Here is a 13,533-nt window from a genome sequence, read left to right as displayed (position 1 = left end):
TCCTCATCAAACAACCTGCCGGGTGATTGACTGGGTGAAGGAGGAGGTTAAACGCCAGAGTAGAAACACTGGTAACACTGGTAGAAGGAGACTCCTGAACACATTGAGACTTCCTGTTTGAGTCTCAGAATCGTGGACTGGCTCAGGACGCACTGGGATCTCTGAAAACACTTTCATTCAGTGGAATGACACTGACCCCTATTGACTGCGCGGTCCTGTCTCATGCCATCGGACTCTGTGATACAATAAAATATCTCAACCTGGAGTACTGCCACATTCAGTGTGAAGGAATCCAGCGGCTGGGACTCGGGCTGCACAAGTGCCAGGAGTTGAGGTAACTTGATTTATCTCTCACTCAGAACTGTGACACTGTTCTATTGTGCTGTTGCAAAGTAAACGGATTTGGGTAAAACTGCAGTAAATCAGATTGAGATGTATTGTGGCAAATGCCACCCCCTTCATCGTGTGCGATCACTCTTCCCCATCCCCCCTTTTCCTGTTGGATTTCTCAGCCATTACCCTTCCTCTTCTCAGATTTCTCTTCCACACCCACGTTCCTGCTGTGGGATCTCTCTACCCTATCCACTTCCTCCTGTGGGATCTCCCTTCCCCATCCCCCCTACTCCTGTGGGATCTCTTTTCCCTTACCCAATTCCACCTGCATGATCGCTTTTCTCATTCCCTCCCTCCTGTGGGATCTCTCTTCCCGATCTCCTTCCTCCAGTGGTACCTCTCTTCCTGATTCAGCTTCGTACTGCTAGATCTCTCTTCCCCATCCCCCTTCCTCCTGTGGGATCTCTTTTCCCCATCCCCTTCCTCCTGTCGGATCACTTTCCCTATCCCCCTTACTGTGGGATCTCTCTTCCACATGCTCATCCTCCTGAGGGATCTCTCATCCCCATCCCCTTCCTCCTCTGGGATCTCGATAACCCATCCCCTTCCTCGTGTGGGATCTCGCTTCCCCATCCCCCTTCCTCCTGTGGGATATCTCTTCCCCATCCCCTTCCTCGTGTGGAATCTCCTTTACCCATCCCCCTCCCTCCCAAGCGATCATTTTTCCCCATCCCCCATCCTCCTATAGGATCTCTCTTCCCCATCCCCCATCCTCCTATAGGATCTCTCTTCCCCATCCCCCTTCCTCCTGTAGGAACTATTTTCCCCATCCGTTTCCGCCTGTGGGATCTCTCTTCCCCATCCCCTTCCTCGTGAAGGATCTCCTTCACCCATCCCCCTTCCTCCCAAGCGATCATTTTTCCCCATCCACCTTCCTCCTGTAGGATCTCTCTTCCTCATCCCCTTCCTCCTGTGGGATCTCTCTTCCCTATCCCCTTCCTCCCGTGGGATCTCTCTTCCCCATCCCCTTCCTCCTGAGCGATCTCTCTTCCCATTCAATTTCTCCCGTAAGATCTCTCTTTTCTATCCCCCTTCGACCTGAGGGAACTCAGTTCCCCATCCCACATCCTCCTGTGGGAACTGTCTTCCCTATCCCCCTTCCTTTTGTGGGATTTCTCTTCCCCAGCCCCTTCCTCCTGTGGGATCTCTCTTCCCCATCGCCTTCCTCCTATGGGACCTCTTCCCCAATCCCCCTTCCTCCTGTTGGATCTCCCTTCCCCATCCGCCTTCCTCCTGTGAGATCTCTCCTTCCCCATCCCCTTCCTCGTGAAGGATCTCCTTTACCAATCCCTCTTCCTCCCAAGCGATCATTTTTCCCCATCCACCTTCCTCCTGTAGGATCTCACTTCCCCATCCCCGTTCCTCCTGTAGGAACTCTTTTCCCCATCCCCTTCCTCGTGAAGGATCTCCTTTACCAATCCCTCTTCCTCCCAAGCGATCATTTTTCCCCATCCACCTTCCTCCTGTTGGATCTCTCTTCTCCATCACCTTCCTCCTGTGGGATCTCTCTTCCCTATCCACTTCCTCCCGTGGGATCTCTCTTCCCCATCCCCTTCCTCCTGAGCGATCTCTCTTCCCATTCAATTTCTCCCGTAGGATCTCTCTTTTCTATCCCCCTTCGACCTGAGGGAACTCAGTTCCCCATCCCACTTCCTCCTGTGGGAACTGTCTTCCCCATCCCCCTTCCTTCTGTGGGATTTCTCTTCCCCATCCCCTTCCTCGTGAGGGATCTCCTTTACCCATCCCCCTTCATTCTGTGGGATCTCTCTTCCCCATCCCCTTCCTCGTGAAGGATCTCCTTTACCCATCCCCCTTCCTCCCAAGCGATCATTTTCCCACATCCACCTTCCTCCTGTAGGAACTCTTTTCCCCATCCCCTTCCACCTGTGCGATCTCTCTTCCCTATTCCTTTCCTCCCGTGGGATCTCTCTTCCGCATCCCCTTCCACCTGTAGGAAATCTTTTCCCCATCCCCTTCCGCCTGTTGGATCTCTCTTCTCCATCACCTTCCTCCTGTGGGATCTCTCTTCCCTATCCACTTCCTCCCGTGGGATCTCTCTTCCCCATCCCCTTCCTCCTGAGGGATCTCTCTTCCCATTCCCTCTTCCTCCTGTCGGATCTCCATTCACCATCCGCCTTCCTCCTGTGGGGATCTCTCCTTCCCGTTCCATTTCTCCCGTAGGATCTCTCTTCTCCATCACCTTCCTCCTGTGGGATCTCTCTTCCCTATCCACTTCCTCCCGTGGGATCTCTCTTCCCCATCCCCCTTCCTTCTGTGGGATTTCTCTTCCCCATCCCCTTCCTCGTGAGGGATCTCCTTTACCCATCCCCCTTCCTCCTGTGGGATCTCTCTTCCCCATCCCCTTCCTCGTGAAGGATCTCCTTTACATATCCCCCTTCCTCCCAAGCGATCATTTTCCCCCATCCACCTTCCTCCTGTATGAACTCTTTTCCCCATCCCCTTCCACCTGTGGGATGTCTCTTCCCTATTCCCTTCCTCCCGTGGGATCTCTCTTCCCCATCCCCTTCCACCTGTAGGAACTCTTTTCCCCATCCCCTTCCGCCTGTGGGATCTCACTTCCCTATTCCCTTCCTCCCGTGGGATCTCTCTTCCCCATCCCCTTCCTCCTGAGGGATCGCTCTTCCAATTCCCTCTTCCTCCTGTTGGATCTCCATTCACCATCCGCCTTCCTCCTGTGGGATCTCTCCTTCCCATTCCATTTCTCCCGCAGGATCACTCTTTCCTATCCCCTTCCTCGAGTGGGATCTCTCGTCCCAAATCCCCCAACTCCTGTGGAATCTCTTCTCCCCATCCCACTTCTTCATGCGGGATCTCATTTCCGCATCCCCTCCCTCCTGTGGGATGTTTCTTCCCCATCCCCCTTCCTGTTGTGGGATCCGTCTTCCCAGTCCCCCTTCCTCCTATGGGATCTCATTTCCACATCCCCCTTCCTCCTGCAGGATCTCTCTTTCCTATCCCCCTTCTACCTGTGGGAACTCTCTTCCCAATCCCGCCATAACTGTGGTATCTCTTTTCCCCATCCAAATTTCCTACTGCGGGATCACTTTTCCACATCACGCTTCCTCCAGTGGGATCTCTCTTCCCCATTCACCTTCCTCCTGTGGTACCTCTCTTCCTGATTCAGCTTCGTACTTCTAGATCTCTCTTCCCCATCCCCCTTCATCCTGTGGGATCTCTTTTCCCCATCCCCTTCCTCCTGTCGGATCACTTTCCCTATCCCCCTTACTGTGGGATCTCTCTTCCACATGCCCATCCTCCTGAGGGATCTCTCATCCCCATCCCCTTCCTCGTGTGGGATCTCGCTTCCCCATCCCCCTTCCTCCTGTGGGATATCTCTTCCCCATCCCCTTCCTCGTGTGGAATCTCCTTTACCCATCCCCCTCCTTCCCAAGCGATCATTTTTCCCCATCCCCCATCCTCCTTTAGGATCTCTCTTCCCCATCCCCCTTCCACCTGTAGGAACTCTTTTCCCCATCCCCCTTCCTCCTGTGGGTCTCTCTTCCCCATCCCCCTTCCTCCTGTAGGAACTATTTTCCCCTCCGTTTCCGCCTGTGGGATCTCTCTTCCCCATCCCCTTCCTCGTGAAGGATCTCCTTCACCCATCCCCCTTCCTCCCAAGCGATCATTTTTCCCCATCCACCTTCCTCCTGTAGGATCTCTCTTCCCCATCCCCTTCCTCCTGTAGGAACTCTTTTCCCCATCCCCTTCCTCCTGTGGGATCTCTCTTCCCCATCCCTTTCCTCCTGTGGGATCTCTCTTCCCTATCCCCTTCCTCCCGTGGGATCTCTCTTCCCCATCCCCTTCCTCCTGAGCGATCTCTCTTCCCATTCAATTTCTCCCGTAGGATCTCTCTTTTCTATCCTCCTTCGACCTGAGGGAACTCAATTCCCCATCCCACTTCCTCCTGTGGGAACTGTCTTCCTCATCCCCCTTCCTTTTGTGGGATTTCTCTTCCCCAGCCCCTTCCTCTTGTGGGATCTCTCTTCCCCATCGCCTTCCTTCTATGGGACCTCTTCCCCAATCCCCCTTCCTCCTGTGGGATCTCCCTTCCCCATCCGCCTTCCTCCTGTGAGATCTCTCCTTCCCCATCCCCTTCCTCGTGAAGGATCTCCTTTACCATCCCCTTCCTCTTCCTCCCAAGCGATCATATTTCCCCATCCACCTTCCTCCTGTCGGATCACCATTCACCATCCGCCTTCCTCCTGTGGGATCTCTCCTTCCCGTTCCATTTCTCCCGTAGGATCTCTCTTTTCTATCCCCCTTCGACCTGAGGGAACTCAGTTCCCCATCCCACTTCACTTTTCTTGCCAATGGTGAATGAGACGGAATATGTGGGGTTCACAGGGTCACAGCAACAGACTAAATTATTGACATTGGGTGAATACCCTGGAGCTGGGCAGTGAGAGACTTTGACAGTGATGGGAAATCCAATCAGTGATTTACGGAAGGGTTTAATGTTTCCTGAAATATCCGCGTGGAAGAAATTCCCTCAGACCCTCGGTTTGTATCACTTTCTTCATCAAGTTGTCTGTTTGTGTTTAGACTTGGGGAGAATGAACTGGGAGATTCAGGAGTGAAACTGGTGTTTTCGGCTCTGGGGAACCCGGAGTGTAAAATACAGAAACTGTGGTAAGTACCAGACTGTGGGAGATTGTGTTTACAGTCACTGGGTGTCTGACACTGAACATTAATGTGATCAGTAATAGTGTTACTGATGATCACTGGGGATCTGTACCGTCTCTTGTCTCTCTGTGTCCTTCACCCTCACTCTCTCTCATCTCCAGGCTGAACAATGTCGGTCTAACAGATTCTGGGACCGAGGATTTCGCCTCTGCTCTCAGTACAAACCGATCACTGACGGAGCTGGACCTGAGTGATAATAAACTGCGAGATTCAAGAATGAAATTGGTGTCTGCGGCTCTCAGGAACCCAGAGTGTAAAATACAGAAACTGGTGTAAGTACCAGACTGTGGGAGATTGTGTTTACAGTCACTGAGTGTCTGACACTGAACATTAATGTTATCAATAATTGCGTTACTGATAAACACTGGGGATCTGTACCGTCTTCTGTCTCTCTGTATCCTTCACCCTCACTCTCTCTCATCTCCAGGATGAGTGGTGTCTGTCTCACAGATTCTGGGGCAGAGGATCTCGCTTCCTCTCTCAGTACAAACCCAACACTGACGGAGCTGGACCTGAGTTATAATAAATTAGGAGATTCAGGAGTGAAACTGTTGGTTGCGGCTCTCAGGAACCCGGAGTGTAAAATACAGAAACTGGAGTAAGTACCAGACTGTGGGAGAGTGTGTTTACAGTCACTGGGTGTCTGACACTGAACATTAATGTGATCAGTAATTGTGTTACTGATAAACACAGGGGATTTGTAACATCTCCTATCTCTCTGTTTCCTTCACCTCACTCTCTCTCATTTCCAGGCTGAAATGTGTCGGTCTCACAGATTCTGGGGCCGCGGATCTCGCCTCCGCTCTCAGTACAAAACCATCACTGACGGAGCTGAACCTGAGTTATAATGAACTGGGAGATTCAGGAGTGAAACTGGTGTCTGGGGCTCTGAGGAACCCGGAGTGTAAAATGCAGAAACTGTGGTAAGTACCAGACTGTGGGAGATTGTGTTTACAATCACTGGGTGTCTGATACTGAACAATAATGAGATCAGTAATTGTGTTACTGATAAACACTGAGGATCTGTACCGTCTCCTGTCTCTCTGTACCCTTCACCCTCACTCTCTCTCATCTACAGGCTGGAGAGTGTCGGTCTCACAGATTCTGGGGCCGAGGATCTTGTCTCCGCTCTCAGTACAAACAAATCACTGACGGAGCTGGACCTGAGATCAAATTCGCTGACAGACCGATCTGTCCCCGCTCTCCGCCGCCTCATACTGACACTCCCGAGTCTGGAGCGGATCGGGTGAGTGTTTGGGTTAATATCCAATGTGATAAAATGTCAGCGGATCCGCGGGTTTTCTGGTGATATTTGTCTGTGAGTGTTGTTGAAACATTAACGCCGGTCCCCTGTTACTGACACTGTTGTGTAATCTGTTTATTTCATCTTTATTCTCCCATCTGTTTCAGGCTGGTGGGGAATCGGTTCACTGAGACCGGGGAGAAGGAACTGAGACCTCTACAGGGAGTCAGATCCGGACTGACTGTGGAACTGTGAACATCTGAATGTGTGAACATCCCCGTCCGCGTGATGGAGCCGATTCCCCGCCCGCGCCTTTAACGACCCCCTCCCCTTTAACACCCCCTCCCCTTTAAATCCCCCCTCCCCTTTAACTCCCCCTCCCCTTTAAATCCCGCCCTTACCTTTAATGGCCGCGCGCCGGGGGTAATTCCCAACGGTTTTAACGGAACCGGCTCCGGTCTCGAGCTCGGGGATATCGGAAGCTTTCCCGCAGTGACGTATTTCCGCCCGTTGTCCAGCGGCGCAGCTTCCGCCGGATGTGCGGGTTCCAGACTCTCCCGCGTGACACCCCGGGGAATTACCCGGACAGGAGGAGACCGGGGGGGCCGGGGCTCAGTCTGGGACACCGGTGTCCCGGGAGAGAATCCTTTTGCTCCCGTTGCCGAGGACGGTGCATTCGGCTGTCCGGCCGATACAATGATGTTAAATTGACAAATACCTCAGCAATAACCTTGGATCCACAGCGAACCCGGACACCGCCCTGAAGTCTGATTTTATAAGTATCACTTACGCGATGCAGAGCGACGGTGAGAAACGGGACTGATTAATCTACCGGTCACCCGTTGTCGCCGGTCAGTTAGTTGTGAGTGACTGTGAGTGAGTTGGGAACAGTGTGGCGACCCTCTTTCTGCGCAGGCGCACCGGCTCACAAATACCCAGAGATTAAATGCCAGCCCCGTGAAGTTTGAATAAACTGGTCTGGAACAGACTTACCGACTGCGTGTCGTTGTCTCTCGCTCTGTATGTAGTACATCGTTACAACAGCTAATTTATTCCCGCAAGTCAGCTGCTCACATACTGTTTAATTTCCATTTATCATGATGAAATTAATAAACCGCTGTAACTTCCTGCCTTGGTGTCGGACTTGAGTTTGTTTGAGGTTTCTGCTGCCCCCCGCACCCTGTGCACTGTAACAGTGGGTCGGAGCACCTCACACTGACACAGTAGCGTCTCAACTGACGAAGGTCGGACATTCCCGGGGTCAAATATAGAGTGAATCTCCCTCCTCACCGTCCCATCACACACTCCCGGGGCCAGACACAGAGTGAATCTCCCTCCACACCGTCCCATCACACACTCCCGGGGTCAGACACAGAGTGAATCCCCCTCCAGACCGTCCCATCACACACTCCCGGGGTCAGACACAGAGTGAATCTCCCTCCACACCGTCCCATCACACACTCAAGCGGTCAGACACAGAGTGAATCTCCCTCCACACCGTCCCATCACACACTCCCGGGGTCAGACACAGAGTGAATCTCCCTCCACACCGTCCCATCACACACTCCCGGGGTCAGACACAGAGTGAATCTCCCTCCACACCGTCCCATCACACACTCCCGGGGTCATACACAGAGTGAATCTCCCTCCACACCGTCCCATCACACACTCCCGGGGTCAGACACAGAGTGAATCTCCCTCCACACCGTCCCATCACACACTCCCGGGGTCAGACACAGAGTGAATCTCCCTCCACACCGTCACATCACACACTCCCGGGGTCAGACACAGAGTGAATCTCCCTCCACACCGTCCCATCACACACTCCCGGGGTCTGACACAGAGTGAATCTCCCTCCACACCGTCCCATCACACACTCCCGGGGTCAGACACAGAGTGAATCTTCATCCACACCGTCCCGTCGCACAAACGAGATCCCAATCCTATGTGTTCTCTCTCACCGTCACTACCCCTAACGGGTCGCCTTCCCTTCCCGTCCACTCTTACAGGCCTCGCTCTCAATCAAAGGCCATCTTCTTTCATTCATTCCCACCACCCGCAATCCTAACGGGATGCACCGCTACCTATTCGCTGCCATCGTCCGAGCACTGTCTGCTCGAGAAGGATCCACCCCTTCCCATTCATTCTCACAGTCCGCACTCCCAGTAAACCCGACCCCTTTCCATTCACTGCTATCATTTGCATCCCTAACGGGACGCACCCCCACCCATTCTCTCCCGTCTTCCGAACATTCCAACTGGATCCCACTCTTTCCCTTTCACTCCCAATGTGCCCACCCCTTCCCGTTCGCTCCCAATGTGACCTACCCATTCCCGTTCGCTCCCAATGTGACCCACCTCTTCACGTTCACTCCCAATTGAACCCAACCCTTCCTGTTCACTCCCACTGTGACCCAGCCCTTCCCGTTCACTCCCAATGTGACCTACCCATTCCCGTTCGCTCCCAATGTGATCCAGCCCTTCCTGTTGTCTCCTAATGGGACCCAGCCCGTCCCATTCACTCCCAATGGGATCCAGCCCGTCCCATTCAGTCCCAATGGGACCCACCCTTCGTGTTCACTCCCAAAGGGACCCACCTTTCCCATTCACTCCCAATGGGATCCAGCCCGTCCCATTCACTCCCAATGGGACCCAGCCCGTCCCATTCACTCCCAATGGGACCCACCCTTCCCTTTCACTCCCAATGGAACCCAACCCTTCCTGTTCACTCCCATTGTGACCCAGCCCTTCCCGTTCACTCCCAATGTGACCTACCCATTCCCGTTCCCTCCCAATGGGACCCAGCCCTTCGTGTTCCCTCCCAATGGAACCCAGCCCTTCGTGTTCACTCCCAATTTGACCCAGCCCTTCGTGTTCACTCCTAATAGGACCCAGCCCTTCGTGCTCACTCCCAATGGGACCCACCCTTCCCATTCACTCACAATGGGACCCAGCCCTTCCTGTTGTCTCCTAATGGGACCCAGCCCGTCCCATTCACTCCCAATAGGACCCACCCTTCCCATTCACTCCAAATGGGACCCAGCCCGTCCCATTCACTCCCAACGGGACCCACCCTTCCCATTCACTCCCAATGTGACCTACCCATTCCTGTTCACTCCCACTGTGACCCAGCCCTTCCCGTTCACTCCCAATGTGACCTACCCATTCCCGTTCGCTCCCAATGTGATCCAGCCCTTCCTGTTGTCTCCTAATGGGACCCAGCCCGTCCCATTCAGTCCCAATGGGACCCACCCTTCGTGTTCACTCCCAATGGGACCCACCTTTCCCATTCACTCCCAATGGGATCCAGCCCGTCCCATTCACTCCCAATGGGACCCAGCCCGTCCCATTCACTCCCAATGGGACCCACCCTTCCCTTTCACTCCCAATGGAACCCAACCCTTCCTGTTCACTCCCATTGTGACCCAGCCCTTCCCGTTCACTCCCAATGTGACCTACCCATTCCCGTTCCCTCCCAATGGGACCCAGCCCTTCGTGTTCCCTCCCAATGGAACCCAGCCCTTCGTGTTCACTCCCAATTTGACCCAGCCCTTCGTGTTCACTCCTAATAGGACCCAGCCCTTCGTGCTCACTCCCAATGGGACCCACCCTTCCCATTCACTCACAATGGGACCCAGCCCGTCCCATTCACTCCCAATGGGACCCACCCTTCCCTTTCACTCCCAATGGGACCCAGCCCTTCGTGTTCACTCCCAATGGGACCCAGCCCGTCTAATTCACTCCCAATGGGACCCAGCCCGTCCCATTCACTCCCAATGGGACCCACCCTTCCCTTTCACTCCCAATGGACCCTGCCCTTCCCTTTCACTCCCAATGGGTCCCAACCCGTCCCATTCACTCCCAATGGGACCCAGCCCTTCCCATTCACCCCCAATGGGATCCAGCCCGTCCCATTCACTCCCAATAGGACCCAACCTTCCCATTCTCTCCCAATGGGACCCAGCCCTTCCTGTTGTCTCCTAATGGGACCCAGCCCGTCCCATTCACTCCCAATAGGACCCACCCTTCCCATTCACTCCAAATGGGACCCAGCCCGTCCCATTCACTCCCAATGGGACCCACCCTTCCCATTCACTCCCAATAGGACCCAGCCCTTCGTGTTCACTCCCAATGGGATCCAGCCCGTCCCATTCACTCCCAATAGGACTCACCCTTCCCTTTCACTCCCAATGGGACCCAACCCTTCCCGTTCACTCCCAATGGGATCCAGCCCGTCCCATTCACTCCCAATGGGACCCAGCCCTTCCTGTTGTCTCCTAATGGGATCCAGCCCGTCCCATTCACTCCCAATAGGACCCACCCTTCCCATTCACTCCCAATGGGACCCAGCCCTTCCTGTTGTCTCCTAATGGGACCCAGCCCGTCCCATTCACTCCCAATGGGATCCAGCCCGTCCCATTCAGTCCCAATGGGACCAACCCTTCGTGTTCACTCCCAAAGGGACCCACCTTTCCCATTCACTCCCAATGGGATCCAGCCCGTCCCATTCACTCCCAATGGGACCCAGCCCGTCCCATTCACTCCCAATGGGACCCACCCTTCCCTTTCACTCCCAATGGAACTCAACCCTTCCTGTTCACTCCCATTGTGACCCAGCCCTTCCCGTTCACTCCCAATGTGACCTACCCATTCCCGTTCCCTCCCAATGGGACCCAGCCCTTCGTGTTCCCTCCCAATGGAACCCAGCCCTTCGTGTTCACTCCCAATTTGACCCAGCCCTTCGTGTTCACTCCTAATAGGACCCAGCCCTTCGTGCTCACTCCCAATGGGACCCACCCTTCCCATTCACTCACAATGGGACCCAGCCCTTCCTGTTGTCTCCTAATGGGACCCAGCCCGTCCCATTCACTCCCAATAGGACCCACCCTTCCCATTCACTCCAAATGGGACCCAGCCCGTCCCATTCACTCCCAACGGGACCCACCCTTCCCATTCACTCCCAATGTGACCTACCCATTCCTGTTCACTCCCACTGTGACCCAGCCCTTCCCGTTCACTCCCAATGTGACCGACCCATTCCCGTTCGCTCCCAATGTGATCCAGCCCTTCCTGTTGTCTCCTAATGGGACCCAGCCCGTCCCATTCAGTCCCAATGGGACCCACCCTTCGTGTTCACTCCCAATGGGACCCACCTTTCCCATTCACTCCCAATGGGATCCAGCCCGTCCCATTCACTCCCAATGGGACCCAGCCCGTCCCATTCACTCCCAATGGGACCCACCCTTCCCTTTCACTCCCAATGGAACCCAACCCTTCCTGTTCACTCCCATTGTGACCCAGCCCTTCCCGTTCACTCCCAATGTGACCTACCCATTCCCGTTCCCTCCCAATGGGACCCAGCCCTTCGTGTTCCCTCCCAATGGAACCCAGCCCTTCGTGTTCACTCCCAATTTGACCCAGCCCTTCGTGTTCACTCCTAATAGGACCCAGCCCTTCGTGCTCACTCCCAATGGGACCCACCCTTCCCATTCACTCACAATGGGACCCAGCCCGTCCCATTCACTCCCAATGGGACCCACCCTTCCCTTTCACTCCCAATGGGACCCAGCCCTTCGTGTTCACTCCCAATGGGACCCAGCCCGTCTAATTCACTCCCAATGGGACCCAGCCCGTCCCATTCACTCCCAATGGGACCCACCCTTCCCTTTCACTCCCAATGGACCCTGCCCTTCCCTTTCACTCCCAATGGGTCCCAACCCGTCCCATTCACTCCCAATGGGACCCAGCCCTTCCCATTCACCCCCAATGGGATCCAGCCCGTCCCATTCACTCCCAATAGGACCCACCCTTCCCATTCTCTCCCAATGGGACCCAGCCCTTCCTGTTGTCTCCTAATGGGACCCAGCCCGTCCCATTCACTCCCAATAGGACCCACCCTTCCCATTCACTCCAAATGGGACCCAGCCCGTCCCATTCACTCCCAATGGGACCCACCCTTCCCATTCACTCCCAATAGGACCCAGCCCTTCGTGTTCACTCCCAATGGGATCCAGCCCGTCCCATTCACTCCCAATAGGACCCAGCCCTTCCTGTTGTCTCCTAATGGGATCCAGCCCGTCCCATTCACTCCCAATAGGACCCACCCTTCCCATTCACTCCCAATGGGACCCAGCCCTTCCTGTTGTCTCCTAATGGGACCCAGCCCGTCCCATTCACTCCCAATGGGACCCAGCCCTTCCCATTCAATCCCAATGGGATCCAGCCCGTCCCATTCACTCCCAATAGGACCCACCCTTCCCATTCACTCCCAATGGGTCCCAGCCCTTCCCATTCACTCGCACCATCTGCCTTCCAATGAAACCCCTTCCAGTTCATTTCCAACGGGTCTGTGAACCTGGAAATTTGGGTGGACGCCAGAATTCCGAGTTTAACAGAACTCAGGGCTGCGTTTACGGAATTTGACGAGAACGCCTTTGGTTTATCGGTTACAAGGAGAGTCGAGGGTCGAGTGGATGTTGACGACTTTGTAAAACTGACGAGGTTCTGACTTCTTGCGGACATGGCGGATATGATCAGACTTCAGGAACTTCGGCACGCCTTCCTGAAGCTGCGGGGAGGGGGTGCGTGTGAGAGAGGTTTATGGTTTCCGTGTCCCCGGGCTGAGAGATTCCCTGTGTCCACACAGCACATTGTCAGTTAACGTGGCCGCCAGGGATGGAGTGAGGCGCTGACTTACAATGGCCGCTGTCGCACACAGAATCTATGGCGAAGGAACAGGCGGTGCCCATGGATGCAATTTCGGGATCGAGTGTGTTACTGATTGCGATACCAGCACTTTAATTTGTGTTTTATGTCGTCTTTGGTATTGCATATATGTTTTCAGTCTAAAAACTTTGTCGTTAAATGCAAGAATGTATATATCTCAGATATTCGCACATACATGTGGGTTTAGGGGAGGGGGGTGGGGGTTTGGGATGAAGAGGAGTGATGGGACGGTGAACGTGGGGAAGTCAATGACTCAATAGGGGACGAAAAGGGGAGGGGCGGAAGTTCCTGTCACAAACTGGTGGCCGACGTGGATAAGATGAAGGCGGGGTGAGGAGGAATGAAATGACAGGAAGGGTGCGGGAGTGGTGGAAAGGGGCCGGATGGGAAGTGCTGGAACTGGGAGGGAGTAGAAGTGCTGGAACTGGGCGGCAGGGGATGTGATGGAACGGGGAGGGAGGGGAAGAG

General features: G+C 54.5%; 1 protein-coding gene across 1 annotated transcript; it reads left to right on the top strand.

Annotated features, from left to right (window-relative positions):
- The first annotated feature begins 15 nt into the window (after positions 1–15).
- On the top strand, positions 16–7,470 carry LOC140720699 (ribonuclease inhibitor-like). Its single transcript, XM_073035526.1, has 7 exons — positions 16–334; positions 4,957–5,043; positions 5,199–5,369; positions 5,525–5,695; positions 5,850–6,020; positions 6,176–6,343; positions 6,508–7,470. Exons 1-7 carry the CDS (start codon positions 186–188, stop codon positions 6,593–6,595), a joined length of 1,005 nt encoding a protein of 334 aa, XP_072891627.1. The 5' UTR covers positions 16–185; the 3' UTR covers positions 6,596–7,470.
- The last annotated feature ends 6,063 nt before the right edge of the window (positions 7,471–13,533 follow it).

This window comes from Hemitrygon akajei, unplaced genomic scaffold (genome assembly GCF_048418815.1).
Source record: "Hemitrygon akajei unplaced genomic scaffold, sHemAka1.3 Scf000046, whole genome shotgun sequence".
NCBI lineage: Eukaryota > Metazoa > Chordata > Chondrichthyes > Myliobatiformes > Dasyatidae > Hemitrygon > Hemitrygon akajei.
This window is presented reverse-complemented; position numbering and strand designations above follow the sequence as displayed.

Coding starts and splice junctions, on each gene's coding strand:
- LOC140720699 (XM_073035526.1), top strand. CDS start 186: ATGACACTGACCCCTATTGACTGCGCGGTCCTGTCTCATGCCATCGGA. Junction 5,370..5,524: donor TGTAAAATACAGAAACTGGT/GTAAGTACCAGA, acceptor TCTCATCTCCAG/GATGAGTGGTGTCTGTCTCA. Junction 5,696..5,849: donor TGTAAAATACAGAAACTGGA/GTAAGTACCAGA, acceptor TCTCATTTCCAG/GCTGAAATGTGTCGGTCTCA.